The sequence below is a fragment of the Dermochelys coriacea genome, chromosome 8 (genome assembly GCF_009764565.3).
Source record: "Dermochelys coriacea isolate rDerCor1 chromosome 8, rDerCor1.pri.v4, whole genome shotgun sequence".
NCBI classification, from domain to species: domain Eukaryota; kingdom Metazoa; phylum Chordata; order Testudines; family Dermochelyidae; genus Dermochelys; species Dermochelys coriacea.
Genome location: NC_050075.1, coordinates 97776422 through 97795675, shown reverse-complemented (window position 1 = coordinate 97795675; position 19254 = coordinate 97776422). Strand labels below are relative to the sequence as shown.

Here is a 19254-nt window from a genome sequence, read left to right as displayed (position 1 = left end):
CATGTCAGTTTGATCCCACAGTAGCCCCAGCATTGCATCCTGCCTCCTCTGATCATCCTGCCACCACCTCTCATCTCGATTGTCCCTCTTGTCCTCACATTCATTGGTCGCTTTCCTGTACTGTGCTACTGTGTCCCTCCACACATTCCGCTGAGCTCTGCAGGGAGGATTTCTTTTCAGCCACAGGCAAACAGCCCAGTAGGAACGGCCATCTCTGAATGTCCCCTTAATTAAATTCCCCTATTTCAACCAGATTACCAGGAATGATATCCCTCTCCTGAGGATAAACACAGAGAAATAAGAATGGATATTGCTTGAATGCCAGCAAACACCAGGACCATATGCTGCCAGGCTTTGTCATGCAATGATAGCAGATTATTTGCTACTAGCATGGCATAGGAAAGTGTCCTACCAAAGAGGACAGAATAAGGCTGCTCTCCCCAGAAACCTTCTGCAAAGGCTTTTAGAGTACCTCCAGGAGAGCTTCATGGAGATGTACCTAGAGGATTTCTGCTCCATCCCCAGACATGTTAACAGATTTTTCCAGTAGCTGTATTGGCCATGAATGCATGCCAAGTCCTCAGGGAATCATTAAACACTTGCTTTTAGAACATGTATTATATTTAAAAAGGTACACTCACCAGAGGTCCCTTCTCTGGCTTGGTTCGGTTGGGAGGTTATTTCAGTCAGGGTGATAAAAAGATCCTGGCTGTCGGGGAGAATGATGTGCTGTGTGCTCTCCTCAAACTCGTCCTCATCTTCCCTGTCCACAAAATCCTCAGGCATGGCGGAGAGTAACCCATCATAGGAGTCCACGGACAGAGGTGCGGTAGTGGTGGTGGGGGCCCCCCCCCCCCACCAAGAATTGCATGCGGCTCAGCGTAGAAATGGCATATCTGGGGCTCTGTCCCGGAGCATCCATTTGACTCTTTGGGTTTTTGGTACGCTTGTCTGAGCTCTTTAAGTTTCACATGGCACTGTGTTGTGTTCCTGCTGTAGCCTCTGTCCATCATGGCCTTGGAGATTTTTTTTGAAATGTTTTGGCATTTCATCTTTGGAATGTAGTTCTGATAGCACGGATTCATCTCCCCATACAGCAATCAGATCCAGTACCTCCTGTTCGATCCATGCTGAAGCTCTTTTTCGATTCTGGAACTGCATGGCTACCTGTGCTGATAAGCTCGCCTGGCCAAACAGGAAATGAGATTCAAAAGTTCCCTGGGCTTTTCCTGTATACCTGGCCAGTGCATCCGAGTTCAGAGTGCTGTCCAGAGTGGTCACAATGGTGCACTGTGGGATAGCTCCCAGAGGCCAATACCATTGAATTGCGTCCACACTAACCCTAATTTGAAACGGTGATGTCTATTTCAATGCTAATCCCCTTGTTGGGGAGGAATACAGAAATCAATTTTAAGAGCTCTTTATGCTGACAAAAATGGCTTCATTGTGTGGACAGGTGCAGGGTTAATTCGATTTAACGCTGCTAAATTCGACAAACTCGAAGTGTAGATCAGGCCTAGGAGGCATAACATTTCCCTACTCCAGCGTAAATAAGAATTTTTTACTTGCGCTGCCATCTATTGTCACAACATGCACATTTTATCTGCATCTCTATTATGTGCCTGTGTGGCTTTTTTATTCCTGTACTAAATATCCCCCTTGAAAGGAGTTTGTAATATGGGCCATTCACTTAAAAGTTCAATGAGCCTGGTGACAGACCGTTTTAATCAATAAATTCTCTAGCTGATTTAGAACACCGTGAATTATCGCAAGAACTGATTTCATTGCACACATTTGTAATGATGGCAATAAGCTACATTCACTTTTGGTGTTAATCTACTGACATCCATGCAATTTACTCTAGGGATGAATTTGATTCAGTGTCTTTAACCAAGCCTTAAGGCTCTGAATCAGCAAAATAAATGAGGCAGGATAAGGAGATTTTTTTTGTTGCTTAATTAGAACTCAATGAGTTAAATTAGCTTGGGCCACTTTCTCTTAAATCTTTGTGAATAAAGTCCTGGTTCAGAAGCTGACAGAAAAGCAGGAAATCTATTGCTAATAGGTGGTTGTTTTCTACCCGGAGGGGTGATTTCTGCTTGTGCGTGCATGAGAACCTTATAGTAACCAGTGCATACATGATGAAGGATGGAAAAGTGGCAAAATAACATCTTTGATTACAAACAGTATAAAAATAAAACAATGACCTATGGCTGAGAGAAAGGATGGTCAGGTATATAAGGCACTAGATTTATACTAAGGAGAGCTGGGTTCAATTTCTGCCTCTACACTGCCTTCCTGTGTAATCTTGGTCAAATCACTCAATCTCTTTGCACCCCCATTCTCTGTCTATACAGTGGGGATACTCCTACTATTCTCATTCTTTGTCTGTCTTGCCGATTTAGATTGCAAGCTCTTCAAGGAAGAGGCCCTCTCTGACTTCATGTATGTACAGCACCTCATACAATGGGGCCTTAGTCCTCATTGGGACCTCTAGATACTACAGCAGTACAAATAATAATGATAATAGCTTGACTGTTTTGGTTAGTAAATCAAAGCCTCCTGAAAATACAGTACAGGTAAAGTACAAAATTCCTCAATCCCCAGACAGCACAACTAGTGTGGTTGTGCACTGCACAGGGCATGGCCTTCCAGCTTGTCCGTATGCAGTAAGCTTTGCAGGGCTGGGCAGGCAATGAGGTGGGGCTTGTAGATCTACCAGCCATTGTCTAAACTAGGCAGGAGCATCAGGAACCATTTTGCCAAATGTGACTTATTCAGATTTCTTGTGAGAAAGTGGCTGTCGTGTTCCCCCCCGCCACAGGATGCACTAAAGAAAACACTTTGGCCACAATTTTCAAAAATGACTAAATTTTGTGTCCCTCAATTTCCAAGTGCCCAATATGAGACACCTTAAAGGGGTCTTCAGAAAATATTGAGCACCAACCCTCTGAAAATCAAGCCCCTTTAAAATGGGGAGATCTAAAGTTGGGTGCCCAAATATTGAGGCACTCAGTGTATCTATTCACTTTTGAAAATCTTGGCATTTCGATCTGAGAGGTAAAAGTGTTAGTATAGAATGTATGGGCAAAATTCTAATCCCACACTGCTTCTGCACTAATGGAACTCCACTGATTTACTCATAATTTACACCAGCGTAAGAGCTGTCTGTTTCTAATTTCTGTTTAACACAAAAATACATTCATGTCCTTTTCTAGATTTCCCAATGACTGTGTGCTTAACTACCAGCTTTAAAAAAAAAAAAAAAAGCATATTGTAACAATATGACTGGTCTGTAGGTAAACTGAAACAGCTTCAGAATAGGAGTCCATTTTGAGATAATTACGCTTACTATTTCATAACCCCAGAGCTGCTAATTCCATATAATGAGTTGATGTTCAGAAAACAGTGATTCTCACCAAATGCTTTCCCTCAAATTTGTCTGTAATTAACTGGTTTCTGTAAAACCATGGTGAGCAAAGTGCTACAACCCACCATGAAACAAATTAAGTTATTTCCTTGTGTGACAAATACTGGAATTACTTTGACTTTCAAAACTTGGATGACTCCCTTAGTGTAGTTTTTTTTCCTTCATATTTTTGTTCAACAGTTCTATTCTTTAGAAATGGATCAGAACTTCAGTTCTATAACTTCAATCAGGAAGCCAATGGTTGTACATCCACAAATCTGCCTCTTGCTGCAGAGCCTTTGAAAATGACAGTTGAGGCTTATCAAGTTGGCTGATCAGAGAGAGAAATTTAAATTGTGTGCACATGTGTATGTATATGCACACTTCTAGCTGATGAATGGCATTAGCCCTTGTGACTAAAGTCCTCTATTCAAAGAACAGGAAATAATACGTGGGGCCCTAATTCTCATAGCAGTTTAAATCAGGAGTCACAATGGTGTAAAGCTTATGCAGACAAATCAGGCAGTTGGCGCTTAAGTGTTGCAGAGCTTAATTTGTGGAATTCACAGTCCTAAATTAGGCAGCCATGCATGATAGGAGGAGAGTTAGGCACCTAAGAAAAGGATTCACAAAAGACATCAAGCTGAGTGGATTAACTGTTAAACTAGCCAGTAGGAAATACCAGAATGAGAGAGGAAAAGGTGAGACTGACTCTGTAGCCCAGTAGTTAGTCAGGGTCACATCCCTGCTCCAAGAAATATTTCATTAATTATACAAAGTGAAACAGCTTCATCAGGAGAGAGAGAGAGAGAGAGAGGCCCACCCCAGAATACCCCAAAAGCCTGATGGCTAGGGCACTCACCTAGGTCTTCCACATCCTGGGTGATTGCTCTAACCAGTTGGATACTGGGTATAATTGGACACCTCCCTCCAAAGTCTCATCCCTGGTTATCTCTTGGGGCAGTTATGCATGCACTGGACTTGCCTACTAGCTCAGGCCCTGCAGGCAAGATCGGCAGGGGAATGTCTAGCTTGAGAATCTCACTGGAGCTAGCACACTGATCATCTGAGTGACATCAGCACTGAGGTGCTTTGTGTATACTCACATGCAGAAACAGGCACCTAGGAACTTTAGACACCCATAGGGTTAGGTGGCAGCTGAGCAGGAGTTTTGTAAATGCCACTGGTAGCTAAATGTTTGATGTAGGTGCCTAAAGAGGCATTTAGATCCCTCAGTCCCCTTGTGGAGCTAGCCCTTAGCACATTTTTCATTTTCAAAACACTGCACAAATTTTCCAGTGTTTCCTAGTGTTCCAAATGGGAAGGTGCAGACCTACACCACTTTTACTATGGGGCCCTGGCTAAAAGCAACAATAAGGTCCCATGTCAGAACTGCAGTTCCCAGTAGAGCTCTGGGAATGAGTTGGATCCTAGTCCATTTGGTTCATCTACCAAACTGACAGCTATCTTACTGAAGACTCTACTGCTGGCGAGAACTGAACACAGCTTGATTTTCAGGTCTCAAATTGGAACTGTTTTAATTGCTAGTCCAGCAATCTCTTGCTTTGTAAATTGTGAAAAATTGATGGAGAGAGCATGAATATGGATATACACAATATAATTTGTACATACTATGCATACTTTGAGAGTTAAACAGGTTGCTAAAATTTTTTCTGCTTTAATTCTGCCTCTTTTCTTAAGTTAAAATGAAGAAAGCATTGTGTGGCTTTTTGAACACAAGCGCCCCTTAGTGGTAAGTTACAGAAACAGTCCACCATAGTTTACTGTAGGTTTGTTGTTTATAATTAAAAACATCACATCCTGAAGTCTTTGCTCAGTCAAAAATGCCCAATGACTAATATTCAAGTTTAGTCTGTGTAAGGATTTCTTGATTTGGGCTCATGTGCACACACATTCATTTTTAAAATCAGTCAAATTATGTCCAAGAATTGAATTGTTCAATAAAATATTGAACTCATCTGAAATAGGCTAAAAACAATTTGCACACAAATAGGATACTTAATGACATTCAGAAGTATCTAGATAAGATTTACTGGACTTTCAAGAAATCAAGATTTATATATGTGCATCTGAGTTTTAAAACTTCACTCATCACCATGTCAGCTAAGTTATATCCCTTTTGGAACCTTGGTAAACAGAGAAGTGCAACTAAAGAAACTACATTTAGAAGACAAAATAAATACCACCTTCAGTGATCAGAGTATTTCAGCATCAATGGAAGGAGCATGTCCTGTGATACACTGAAAACCTAAACTTGAGAGTGCTTGTCTTTGGAAAAGAATGCTCAAGAGTATATACGTTCTTCTATATAGCATCCCTTAAGGTCCCAGTAATATTATCCAAAGTAGTCTCTAAAATTACAGACAGTTTTGCATACTCAGGTTGGAGTAATTAGGCACATACAATTTTGTGTGGATGTGGAAGATTGCAGCCACAAATCAGCACATAAAACTGTGCCTTCAACTTTAAAAGCTGGGTCTTCTGGGCCTTTGAAAATTTGGCCCTAAACGTTTGTTCGCCTGAACAACTGTTCTACGGGGCCAAGTTTTCAGATAATGACACACCAAAGTTCTACATGCATCAGTTGCACATCCAAAAATTTGCACATGCAAACACATACACACAGATGCCTCTTTTGTGAGTGCAACAGGTATGGGTTTTTTGTTTGCAGCTAAAGTTTATGCACCATTTAGAAGTGCTGTCCTAGAAGTCTGTGAACAATTTAAGTGGGTTTACTCCCCAAATGTTAAGGCTCTAGAAGCTTCCTGCTGTTCTTTATGTAGGTCTCTTGCCCTATTTTTCAGAGCCTCTGCCTTGGCATCATTCTTATCAATTCCATCTCCTAGTTTGTACATTCGACTGGCATTGGCACATGCCCACACATGACCCATGTCACATGCTTTCAAAGAGTACTTCAAAGCCAGGTCCATGTCCTTTGGTATCCCAGGTGCTCCTTGAAGATATATCGCACTAAGATTGAAGCAACTAGGGGCAAAACTGCCATCACATGCTTTAGTGTAGTAGTCCCTGGCAAGGACTGGGTCAGGTTTGTCATCATTTACTTGCCCATCGTGTGCTAAAAGTCCAACGTTGTGGCAAGCATTTATTGATTTCTTCCCACCTTTTTCGCAAGACTTCAGAAAACAGTTGTAGGCAGCTTTCAAATCTTGGGTGAGTCCACCTGCAGCCCCCCCAAAAAACACAATCAAATACTAGTTTGTGTGAAGAACATACTATAATTGTGAGGTAGTGAGAAGAACGTTTTCTTTCACAAATTTTTGAATACTATTTTGGAAGAATATAACTCAATACAAAGATAGTTGTAAATGTGGACTATACTTCAGAGAGACAAGACCTAGTCTACATTGAAGAAGATTTGCCAGTATAGCTATACCAGCAAGCCCTCCTAGTATAGATGCAGCTTTTCCCAGCTAAAGACCTCTATTGTTGTTATAGTTTATACTAGTTCCCTGAAAGAAATGAGCTATATCAGCCAAAGCATTTTTTTGTCAGTATAACTGTCTACACTAAATGAAGAAATCTAACCAAATTTATTCTTTCCATATATAGCCAAACCGGGTTTATCTAAAGACAACGTAATTTAAACAAAATGGGTTTCAGGTAAAAGGAAGACTTAGCCTAAGCATTTGATGCAAGGCAGAAAATGCGACCATGGTTGACTATAATAGGTAAAACTATTAGTTTGCTGAAGAGGGGTGTCTTCCATTTTATTTTATTTTTTTAATATATATAAATTTTTTATATAAAAATTTAAATCCTCCAACTCCTCCTGTTTTGTCGCCAATTGGTATTAGCATAAATAATTCCAACTATTGCTTAAGGCCTCATCCTGCCCTACTCAAGTCAACTACAGCAGCATAGAGCCCTTAATTTCTCAACAAAATGGGTTTCAAGCATATCTCCAAATAATATACCCAAAGGAAATGTATACAACTCTTAAAGAGACTATCTGGTTAGTTGGAAGAGTAACCAAAATTTGATCTACAAAAAAAAAGTTTTCTTACTTAGAATTCCTAATACAAGATCTCCCCTGCAGTGATAATGGAGATGTGAGCCATTGAAACACACTGTAAACCCTGTACTGAAGTGGCCAGGGGTTTGCAGCAGCACCCCTTGTTCCAGCACCTATGCCCAAGTTGGCTGGCACAAGCTAGCCACAGGTTTTTCTTTGCTGTGTAGACATACCCTGAGCTTGAGTCAAGACAGAACCCAGAGTTCAAGTTCTATTGCTTTGCAGTGTAGACGCAGCCCCACTGTGCTCATGATCTGGGAGTCTGGCAAAAGTAACCCACGATGTCACAGGCAGATTTTCTTTGTTCTCTGGACAGCCAAGTTTTCCCACACTGCACCATGAACAAAGGGCTATAGCAGCCATATTTTTTGGGGGGGAATACTAGGAAGTCTGGGATATCGGTCACTAGTCTCAGGCCTACATAATTCAGTGCAGATGCTAGAGCCCCAGGTTGGGACCCAGGGTTCAACAATTCTTAACATGAGGGTTACAGACAAGTGTTGACATTCAAGCCCAAGGTAACAAACCCAGGGTCTGCTAACCTGAGTTCTACTAATCTTTAGCTTACTTTGCAGTGTAGACATACCTAGACAGGCCACCAAAAACACGAACAGCAATAAGAATGACAAGAAATCTGTGCCTTCTTGCACTGAAAGGTTAACCCATAATGAAATGTTAGCTAGAAATCCTGAAGCACCTTGTTACAAGAAGAAAACTAGCTCACAAGAACAGCCTCAATACCAGTGGGGGCTGGGCTCCAATGGGTCAAAAGGGGCAGGCCTGGAGGGCTAGCCTCCCCCAAGCCAGGGGTTCACCCCTGCTCATGCTCAACACTACCCTTTCTTCCAACAGGCAGAAGGAGGGACAGGACCAACAGCTATGTCTCACCTTTCCCAGTTGCATAATAAGCTCCAAGTTTATAGCAACTCTCACTGTTCTCATTCTTTTCACAATTTTCTTTTAGCACCTTGGCAGCTGCTTCAAAGTCCTTCTTCACCCCCTCCAAATAATCAGCCAATCGATGGCAACCTGCAAGGAAGACAGGGATTAAACGGTTTACAAACTAGGCTCAGCTAGGCCATTTGGGTGTTTCACCACAACACAAGAACGGAAGGCGATTGGTCTTTCTAATCTAGCTTGCTTATCCATTTTTAGTCTCATCTTTCCATCCTACAAAACCAGTGGAAGCTTCAACGTCAGCTCTGAATTCCCCCCATCCCAGTTTCGTCTGTGCAGGGCTGCACCCCGGGACTACGCTGCAGGCGCGGACTAAAACCAACACCCTAGACCTGGCAGCGCTGCTTTGCGAGAGAAACCTCACAGCTCCCTTTCTGCAAGTAGGGCTGGCTTAAAAGACAGCATCAGGCCCCCGAGCTACAGGCTCTTCCCAGAGCGGTGGGGCCCAGTGACCTCGGAAGCATCTCACCACTCGTGCATGAAGGCAGCGGCTAGGAGAGGCCAGGGACCAGCCGCCCTGCCTGGGAGCCAGGTGCAGCCTGCAGCCGGGCGCTGCGCCGCGTTGCCCACTTACCGTCCGGATCGCCCTCCTTGTAGCACTGGTAGCTGTACTCGATGCCCAGGTTCTCCAGGTAGCCCTTCACCTCCTCCTCGTCCTCCAGGTTGACCAGCCCGGCCATCGCCCTTCCACGGGAGGGGCGCCGGGAGAACCGCACCTGGGTCCGCGCTGCAAGGTGACCCGGCCGCCAGCGGAAGCGCCTGTTCCCCCCGCAGGGCCCGCCCGCCCCCGGAAGGGAATAGGTACCGCAGACGGCCAGTGGGCGGAGCAGAGCGTCGAAGAATCGATGCGCGGCACCTGCCCATTTGCAGAAGCGGAGCGGGCGGGCGAGGAACGTGGAAGCTGTGGTCGGAGCAGCTACTCCTGGATGACAGGTTTCAGAGTAGCAGCCGTGTTAGTCTGTATTCGCAAAAAGAAAAGGAGGACTTGTGGCACCTTGGAGACTAACAAATTTATTAGAGCATAAGCTTTCGTGAGCTACAGCTCACTTCATCGGATGCAAATCTCCCCTCTGTTTTTCCCACCAAATGCATCCGATGAAGTGAGCTGTAGCTCACGAAAGCTTATGCTCTAATAAATTTGTTAGTCTCTAAGGTGCTACAAGTACTCCTTTTCTTTTTACTCCTGGATGGTATCCCTTGCAGGCTACCCACCCTGGCCAGGCCCCAGGACAGGAGGGCAAGCCAGGGACAGGGGGCTCTGGCAGCGGGGCTTTCTAGGCTATTCTCTTTCGCTCTCCTTTTGTCTGATCACTTTCTCTTTTTCTCTAACCTTTTTTTTCCCCATTCCACCTCTTCTGAAACCAGCCTTGGATCTAGATGCATCCAGTAAGTTGGTTCAATAGGTTATTATGCCTTCTGGTGCTCTTTGCCCAAGAGCTATTGAATTGATCTTACTGAATTACACCTCCGAATATACTTACAAGCACAATAATATTTTGCATCCAAAGTTACCCAAGCACTTTACAGATGTTAAATATGCCTCAAAAACTGGTTATATGAAAATGGGGAATCTTTCCATTGAAAAGCAAAAGAGCTTATTTTACTTTCTGTTCTCCTGCTTCTTTTTCTTTCTGCTTCTCCTGTTTCTTTGGGTAAAATCTATTTTTGAGATACTGTGCTTGCTCTGAGGTGCTTCAACATGACAGGTTTCAGAGTAGCAGCCGTGTTAGTCTGTATTCGCAAAAAGAAAAGGAGAACTTGTGGCACCTGAGAGACTAACAAATTTATTTGAGCATAAGCTTTCATGAGCTACAGCTCACTTCATCGGATGCATTTGGTGGAAAATACAGTGGGGAGATTTATATACACACACAGAGAACATGAAACAATGGGTTTTATCATACACACTGTAAGGAGAGTGATCACTTAAGATGAGCCATCACCAGCAGCGGAGGAGGGGGGAAAAGAGGAAAACCTTTCATGGTGACAAGCAAGGTAAGCTATTTCCAGCAGTTAACAAGAACATCTGAGGAATAGTGTGGGGTGGGGGGGGAGGAATAACATGGGGAAATAGTTTTACTTTGTGTAATGACTCATCCATTCCCAGTCTCTATTCAAGCCTAAATTAATTGTATCTAGTTTGCAAATTAATTCCAATTCAGCAGTCTCTCATTGGAGTTTGTTTCTGAAGCTTTTTTGTTGAAGGATAGCCACTCTTAGGTCTGTAATCGAGTGACCGGAGAGACTGAAGTGTTCTCCGACTGGTTTTTGAATGTTATAATTCTTGACGTCTGATTTGTGTCCATTCATTCTTTTACGTAGAGACTGTCCAGTTTGACCAATGTACATGGCAGAGGGGCATTGCTGGCACATGATGGCATATATCACATTGGTAGATGCGCAGGTGAACGAGCCTCTGATAGTATGGCTGATGTGATTAGGCCCTATGATGGTGTCCCCTGAATAGATATGTGGACACAGTTGGCAACGGGCTTTGTTGCAAGGATAGATTCCTGGGTTAGTGGTTCAGTTGTGTGGTGTGCGGTTGCTGGTGAGTATTTGCTTCAGGTTGGGGGGCTGTCTGTAAGCAAGGACTGACCTGTCTCCAAGATCTGTGAGAGTGATGGGTCGTCCTTCAGGATAGGTTGTAGATCCTTGATGATCCTCCGGTCACTCGATTACAGACCTGAGGATGGCTATCCTTCAACAAAAAAACTTCAAAAACAGACTCCAATGAGAGACTGCTGAATTGGAATTAATTTGCAAACTGGATACAATTAACTTAGGCTTGAATAGAGACTGGGAATGGATGAGTCATTACACAAAGTAAAACTATTTCCCCATGGTATTTCTCCCCCCCACCTCACCCCACCCCACCCCACACTGTTCCTCAGATGTTCTTGTTAACTGCTGGAAATAGCCTACCTTGCTTGTCACCATGAAAGGTTTTCCTCTTTTCCCCCCCCCCCCCGCTGCTGGTGATGGCTCATCTTAAGTGATCACTCTCCTTACAGTGTGTATGATAAAACCCATTGTTTCATGTTCTCTGTGTGTGTATATAAATCTCCCCACTGTATTTTCCACCAAATGCATCCGATGAAGTGAGCTGTAGCTCACGAAAGCTTATGCTCAAATAAATTTGTTAGTCTCTAAGGTGCCACGAGTACTCCTTTTCTTCTTTCAACATGACAGTCTCAACAAAATAAGGGGCCAGCTGCACAAGGAAAATGACCCAAACATCTCATGTTGCTGGCAACCATTTTGAGCAATAGGTCACTTTCCTCATGCAGTTGAGCCCTTACTTTGTTGAGAATGAGCTCACTTTCCCTTCAACCAGCTTTGAAAATGGCCTAACTACTAGTAGCTGAAACAAACTGTTTACCTGACCTAAAGAAGAGGTCTGTGTAGCTTGAAAATTTGTCTCGTGTAACAACAGAGGTTGTTCCAATAAAAGATATTACCTCACCTACCTTGTCTCTCTAATATCCTGGGACCAACATGGCTTTACAACACTGTTACAAAAGCATGAGAGATGCCTGTTGCACCATGGCTCCAGGTCACCTCCCATACTCATGTTGTCAATGTTTTTGGCATTGCCAAACCCAAAAGTTCACTAGTGAGTCAGCCTGCCTCCCCTTCCCAATAAGAAGAGATTGGTTTACAAATTATGAGATTTAAAAAATAATAAATTTGGATTTAGTTTTTTTTGCCTTCTGGGTTTTGAGCCAACAGAGATCATGTTTTCAAGTTGTTCTTTACAGCTATAAGGGCTAGAAACTTAATTAAAAAAAAATTAAAGCTGAGAATGTTGTGTAATTATGTGATTCCAGGAGCTGGGGCTTTAAGAATAACATCAAATTTCATGACTTGTGATAAAATGGTGAGTTGGCAACACTTCTTTTTGTCTATCTGGACTAACAGCTACATAGTGTTCAACACCATTTTAAGGGGAGAAGGGAGTATTGATAACTACTGTCAGCAACTGTTCATTTTCCAAGTATAGACAAATCTTTAACGCCATCTGAACAATTGTGAATTCTAAATCGTTGGGGGCCCAGGGGCTGCATTGACTGACAAATCGGAAGTACAGAGAGTGGGTGAGAAAATAACAATGAATTGGGAAGGGTCTACAGACAGTTGGAATTGATCTTGAAAAATCCAAAGTAATGTGTCCCAGAATCATGCCCTGCCAGTGTGGGGTCTAGAAAAAGAGGACTGAGGAACAACTACAACAAAAATTAATGAAGTAATTTTTTTGTTAAAATATCAGTTATAAAATTCAGTAAAACACACATACAAAAGGGACATGCCTGAAAGAGACACATACTTATGGAGGCATCAGCTGTAGGTCTCTAGGTATGGTTACATTTTGCACTTAAAGCAAGGAGTGTTCCTATGTCTCGTATGCAGAATATGACATATCCTCCCCAATATTTCAGCACTTTACTCTGAGTACAAACTGAATTTCCTGAAAAATTACAAGTAACTAAAAAATTTGAGGTTAAATCAATTTTAAAATAGGTCTTTTAAATTTTTTTGGCAAATTTTCTAGCTCCTCCTCCCCCCTCAATGATCTCAGTAACATAAAAAATGCAAACTCTTCAAACTTTCTGTATAGTTAAAACTCAACTAACCTTTGTACTACAATGAAAAAAATAGGTTGTATGTTAACAGTTGTGATTATTTTAGCATTATGATAAGTCTTTAATTACATGATCACATAATATTTTTCCATTATCTGTAATGTTACATAAACATATTGGTTAAGGTTGAGGTTGTTACATATTGATTAAAATTTGTTTTGCATTTCAATAAATACATGGTCACAGTTAAGGCACCGAAGGACAATTTTAGCATCCTACTTGAGAAATTAAGTACATTCTCTACTAAATAGGTAAACGTGATAATATCCATTACTTAATTGCTTAGAATTCTTTTTTTAAATGACTAATTACATTGATGTGAAAAACTTTAACATTTAATTTTGTCATTTTAAAGTATTAAATGTGTTTGTAAGCAACCTTAACTATAACAGAATTTTTTTGTTTAAATGATACAGAGATGAATTTGGATGCTGTGTTAATATTTGTTTTATTTTTGTATTGTATTTTAGTTAATGACATCTGTCCTGTTAAGAAAAGGGTGGAGCATGTATCACAGGGTTTGTTTGAAAAAGCCTGAGAATAGGTTGTGGGAGATGTTGCATGCCTCTATAGAGTGGAAGACTCTGCCTTTGTAAGCTCTAAACAGGTCAGAATGTAATTTAATAAATTTTTCTCTCCAGAAACTCTTCTCTCTTGAGGTGTAACATTAATATTAGAGGACTGGATGCCTCAGGATATCTAATGAGCTTAAGAGCTCTTTACATGCAGGACACCAGTCTCCATCTAGCACAATTTGGTAGGAATTAGCAGTTGTTTTCATCTAATGGATGTTTGGTGGCCAATGCAATGAGATGAGCTTGGTGGATCTCTGTCTTCCAGCTCCCATATCACAAACTCACCACCACAATTTGCACTAGCTGGCAGACTCAGCAGAGAGGCCAAGAACTTCATGGCTCACAAGAACTGAATTGCCTGTTATCCCTAGCAAAAACTTGCTCCCAATCAAAATTGAGGCATGCTGATATTTCAGTATTTGTGGAAACCTTGCCTTGCTGCTCTGTAGATAAACAGGTTTCAGAGTAGCAGCCGTGTTAGTCTGTATTCGCAAAAAGAAAAGGAGTACTTGTGGCACCTTAGAGACTAACAAATTTATTTGAGCATAAGCTTTCGTTAGCTACAGCATCCGATGAAGCGAGCTGTAGCTCACAAAAGCTTATGCTCAAATAAATTTGTTAGTCTCTAAGGTGCCACAGGTACTCCTTTTCTTTTTGTAGATAAACAGATGGCTTCATTCACTAGGGCTGCATAAGCTCTAAATCCAGATACTTTTTTTTATAAAGTTGGAGTTTATGGTAACATGTAGATTAGTTTTGAATACACAAACTGGATCATTAAATTATTTGAACTTAATTTTGCACCTGGAGCTGCAAAATACTTGGCAGCTATGTACCCCCGCCTTAATCTGAAAACCATGAAACTGATTGGCTAACACTGAGGAAAGGAGCTGCAGTGAAGCAATAGAATGATTTTGAAGGTAGGAAAGCCCTGTGAAGCTCACTGATTTTTTGCAGCTTTCTATGGAAAAGGACAGGTTTTTTCCACCCTCTTCTTCCATAAAAGAGAAAAGACTAGAGGTCTAAAGTGGAAGGATTTATGGAGCTCTTGATCCTGAAAAACAGGAGAAAGTGTTACAGGTTTATTATTAGCTACTTTATTATTTATTACAAGAGAAAGGAATTTGTACAGAGTAGTTGCATAAGTAACAAAAATAGACTTAAAATCAGTAACTATAAATAGATAAAATCTAATTTGTTAATAAATTAAAACAGAAATTATCTTAGTTTAGGGGACTAAATAGCATGATTTACTATAGAATACCATGACTTTTATCAGGAAATTGGGAGTCAAAATTCTTGGTTCTATTCCTGGCTTCACCATATGATCCTGGGCAGGCCAGACAACTTCTGTGTCTCAATGTTGTCCTTTCAAAAATGGGGTTAATACTTATTTACCTTCTTTACACTGGTGGTGTGATAACTAATAATTTAATGATCCTTTTTTACAGTCTCTATATAAGCAAAAATCCTATTGGCTTCAGTTAGGATTTTGCCTGCATAAGGACTGCATTGTGGAGGCCAATGTTTGTAAATTTGACATTCTCTAATGAAAGGAAGTATAAATTAATTTAGAAATTTGGGTCTTCTGATTTATTATTTGTTTTTCTGGTTTAGGAATAAATACTGTTCATGTGGCTGTACCTGGAGTAGTCAAGAAGCTTAAATTCAAGCTCTTTATGTTTTCATTTTAGCTGCTTAGGGTGGTATTATTACACTTTACATTGTATCCTGGAACTGAAATAGCTGAGACTGGTGCACTCGGTGCTGACAAGAAACAGTCGTGTATGTCCATGGGAGAGAAGTGTTCACTACCACCTCCGACTATGGTCCAAATCTGCTCCCATTAAAGTCAATGGCGAAGCCCTCATTGACTTCCGTGGAAGTAGGACGAGGCCTTTTACACTAGAGCCCTGACCTTACTTTGTGCTGGAGCCTCTGCACGAATACCTGTTCCTGAACTTGATCAGTGACCAGCTCTACCACCAGCAATGCAGAACTGAGAATTTCCTATATCACTTAACTTAATGAGATAAAAAGAAAAGGAGGACTTGGGGCACCTTAGAGACTAACAAATTTATTAGTTATTTGTTTGTTAGTCTCTAAGGTGCCCCAAGTCCTCCTTTTCTTTTTGCGAATACAGACTAACACGGCTGCTCCTCTGAAACCTTAAATGAGATAACCCATTATTTAAATTCTTGGTTTCTTTTTAACAAAACATGCTTACCTGGCCCTGGTCATCCCCATTCCATGGACAGGTGTGGTTGTGGGGGGATTAGTGTGCGAGTTATACCCGTGCACAGGGTCACCTCATAGCTTCTACACCCCACTCAATACCACCAGGGCTTCAATAGCAGTTAATAAAATAAAGTCAGTAAGGACACTCAAGCTCCTCCCCCGGGGAAACAGGAACAATTGTAAGAGGGACAGAAGAAGGAGCTCGGTACCCGGCACGACGCTCCTGTTTATTAAGCTGTCTTGGCCAGCGTGAGGAGATTTTTGTTTAATGGCCCTGATTTTCCAAAGGCCCCCAGCGGGCCGGCTGCGCCCCGACGGCTAACGCGGCCCCTTTAAGGGGGGCGGGAACCGGGCCCGGCCGCCCCTAGCCGGCTGAGGCGGATTCACTTCCAGGTCGACGGGGCGGCCGTGTGCCCCGACTCGCTGCTGGGTGACGGAGCCTGGGGACCCAGCGCAGAGATGGTGAGTCCGTCTCTTCCCTCCTCGCGGCGCCGGGGCTGCCTCCCCCGGGCACAGCCCCGGCTGAGGTAAATTCCCCTCGGGGGCTGTTAGAGGCGGGAGTGAGGCCCCGGGGGGTCGCTGCCAGCGGCGCGGCGCGGCCCGGGCGGCAGATCGGCGGGACAGTCCGCGTTCACTGCGGCCAGCGGCCTGGGGAGCGGGCTGCTGAGCGGCGTGTTCCGTAAAGAGGGACCGAGGCTGCAGGAGCCGGGCGGCAGGTCCGCGCCGTGTAAGGGCCAGTTGTGGTCCCTGACGGCCGCTCGCCGTGGGAAGCTTCAAAACCAACCCACGTCGGGTGCCCCTTTCGGAACCGCCCCCGGGGCTTAGCTAGGCGGGCGAACTGTGTCGTGTCCCCGGCTGGCACAGGGGGTGGCCCGGCCCGGCCCGGCCCCTTCGATCCGGGTCGCCTGTTCGCCTGCCTTCCCGGGAATACGGTCGGCTGGTACCAGGCACCTTTCTTCTACCAATCCAGCTGTGTCCGCTGTAGGGGTTGTACTGATCTTTAACTAGTTTGGTTTCAGTCGAAAGAAAACCCCTGCTCTTAACTGGAATAGTTCAACGGGTACAAAACCTGTGTGTCGATCAGGCCTACCTAATTAAGGAGCCAAAAAAAAAAAAAAATCTGGGGGGGGACTCGTGCTTCGGAGTCACTCTTGTCTACACTGCAAAAAAGATTCACCAGATCCCTGAGCCCAGAAGTCTACACTGCATTTTTTTATAGCCCCACAACTCTAGCCCAGTGAGCCCAAGTCAGCTGACATGGGCTAGCCGTTGATGTTTGATTGCAGGGTAGATATGTAACGGAACCGGGGACCTCTGGAGCTTAGTGCATAAGCGTCTACAAGAGCATGAGCTGAAAGCCAACTGGGCCTGGCTGTTAGCTAAGGCTATAGAGCAGACTCATTATATCTTTCTCTTTAAGTGGTCTTGGTGCCACTAGATGGGATAGAACACCACACCCAGAAGGTGTGTGGGTTACAGATACACCCTCGGGGCTTCAGTCTACGCTGACTTTGTCTCACTCTGTGATGCTAGCTTGGTTGGAGTTTGGGATGGAGCTTGAGTTCTGAGGGTGTGTTGACACTAATAAAATTCCTGAGATTGGCCTGGATCATCTGACTCACGTTTGTGATGCTCGGGCTGGAGCCTGGGCTTTGGGACCCTTCCCCCTTGCGGGGTTCCAGAGCTTGGGCTCTAGTCTGAGCCTAAACATCTACAACCCCGCATCTTGAGTCCCACGAGCCCGGGCCACCCGCAGGTGTTTAATTGTTGTGTAGATGTTCCCTGATACCCACCCACCTGGCTGGGATTAATAGCCCAAGTACTAGCTCAAGTGGGAATGTCTAAACTGCTATTTTTAGCCTTATAGCTTGAGCCCAAATCTGTAGACCTAGGCTCTGAGACACACTGCTGTGTTGTTGTTTTTGTTTTGTTTTTTCAACCTAGACATACTGATGCTTTTGAAAATGGAACGCTCAATGGATAAGAAACTGATTTTTGTCCTATGAAAAGAGTGAACAAGTGCAAATTGCAGGGATTTGACTAGAGACTGCTTTTTCCCTGGTGGGGTATTAGATGAGTGTATGTGAAGTGAAAGACAGAAGCAGTAGAAGGGGTGGGAGAGGAGCTGTATTACCTCAGACGTTCCTGACTGCAAAAAGATTGCGGTGTAGATAAATTGAGTGTTTTGTTTCCATAGCTACTTTAAAGGCCACCTGGCTCCCAGGTGACTCTTAAGGCCAGCAGCTCACTTTTAGAGGGTTGCAGGCTTATGCAGCATCTCAACATTCCATGCTTCACTTCTTTCCTCTTGTGGCATTCAGTTCTGACCCCATTGAGCCACCAGCCCCCTCACAGCTGCAACATGTAGTGTTCAGGTGCTGGTGGAGCAAAGGAAGAACTAAAACAGAAAGAAACAGAAACCCCATATTGAAAAGAGGATGCAGTAGCAAAGTGAATATGAACGGAAAACAAAAGTACAACTCAATTGTGCAAGGGACATAGTGCGGTTGTATGCTAGGGTGTGTAGGAGGTGCCTATCTGTCAATCAGTTGCAGGGGCAACAAGGGGCTTTACAAAAACATCTGGCAAATGCTGCTATAGGCGTATATAATTTAGGAGCACAAGTTCCGTCAAAAAATCAGGGGGACTTGTGCTTTTGAGTCACTCATGTCTACACTGCAAAAAAGACGCACCAGGTCCTAGAGTCCAGGCTCCAGTCTGCGCCTAAATGACTACACTGCATTTTTTTTATAGCCCCACAGCTCTAACCTGGTGAGCCCAAGTCAGCTGACATGGGCCAGCCATTGATATTTGAATGCCGGGTAGATACACCCTCAGGGCTTCAGTCTACTCTAACTTTGGCTTGCTCTGCGATGCTAGCTTGGGTTGGAGCTTAGGTTGGAGCTCAGTCTCTGAGGGTGTTGACACTAGAATAAAAGACCTGTGATTGGTCTGGGTCATCTGACTAAGGCTTGTGGTGCTTGCGCTGGAGCTTGGGTTCTGGGACGCTTCCCCCTTGTGGAGTCTCAGAGCTTGGGCTCCAGCCTGAGCCTAAACATCTACAGCCCCGCATCTTGAATCCCCCGACTCAAGCTTTTGTAGAGCAGCAACAGCTACACTAATAATAATTAGTGCAAGGGTTCTCAAACTGGGGGTTGGGACCCCTGAGGGGGTCATGAGGTCATTACATGGGGAGTCATGAGCTGTCAGTCTCCACTCCAAACCCCGCTTGCCTCCAGCATTTATAATGGTGATAAATATATTTAATAGTGTGTTTAATTTATATGGGGGGGCTTGCGATGTGAAAGGGATCACCAGTACAAAAGTTTGAGACCCACTTAATTAGTGCTTTACAGATATTTAACAGTAGGATGAGGC

The 19254-nt window shown here is 43.5% G+C and overlaps 2 protein-coding genes and 1 long non-coding RNA gene across 6 annotated transcripts in view; 1 reads left to right on the top strand and 2 right to left on the bottom strand.

Annotated features, from left to right (window-relative positions):
- Positions 1–5189: 5189 nt before the first annotated feature.
- LOC119860686 (cytochrome c oxidase assembly factor 7) lies at positions 5190–10120 on the bottom strand. 3 transcript variants are annotated; one of them, XM_043520325.1, is made up of 4 exons: positions 9602–10120; positions 9065–9342; positions 8352–8492; positions 6560–8049 (listed from the first exon to the last, which is right to left on the bottom strand). In XM_043520325.1, the coding sequence occupies exons 2-4, from the start codon at positions 9282–9284 to the stop codon at positions 7814–7816; spliced, it is 597 nt and encodes a 198-aa protein (XP_043376260.1). In that variant the 5' UTR covers positions 9285–9342; positions 9602–10120; the 3' UTR covers positions 6560–7813. The 3 variants fall into 3 exon arrangements, with proteins under 3 accessions (XP_043376259.1, XP_038270638.1, XP_043376260.1); XM_043520324.1 differs by lacking the exon at positions 9602–10120 and having other exon boundaries at positions 5190–6611; positions 9065–9299; XM_038414710.2 differs by lacking the exon at positions 9602–10120 and having other exon boundaries at positions 5190–6611; positions 8995–9249.
- A 2090-nt stretch (positions 10121–12210) lies between these two features.
- The window catches only part of LOC119860684 (protein zyg-11 homolog B), a 42545-nt gene continuing 35501 nt past the window's right edge, over positions 12211–19254 (top strand). The window contains exon 1 of one of the 2 annotated variants that reach the window (XM_043520322.1): positions 12211–12300. In XM_043520322.1, coding sequence (XP_043376257.1) covers positions 12226–12300 — 75 coding nt within the window. In that variant the 5' untranslated portion in view covers positions 12211–12225. Of the gene's footprint in view, positions 12301–16047; positions 16339–19254 lie in introns of those variants that run through there. The other variant, XM_038414702.2, reaches the window with a different exon arrangement.
- LOC122461273 lies at positions 14681–16336 on the bottom strand. The gene is made up of 3 exons (XR_006283158.1): positions 15866–16336; positions 14893–15006; positions 14681–14692 (listed from the first exon to the last, which is right to left on the bottom strand). It is a non-coding gene; the product is annotated as an uncharacterized LOC122461273 (long non-coding RNA).

Excerpts from the sequence above, each read along its gene's own strand:
- LOC119860686 (XM_043520324.1), bottom strand. The coding sequence starts at position 9,284 with ATGGGCAGGTGCCGCGCATCGATTCTTCGACGCTCTGCTCCGCCCACT. Across the intron at positions 8,493-9,064 it reads ACCTGGAGGACGAGGAGGAG|GTTGCCATCGATTGGCTGAT; the intron begins GTGAAGGGCTAC and ends TCTTCCTTGCAG. Across the intron at positions 6,612-8,351 it reads TTATTATGCAACTGGGAAAG|GTGGACTCACCCAAGATTTG; the intron begins GTGAGACATAGC and ends GGGGGGCTGCAG.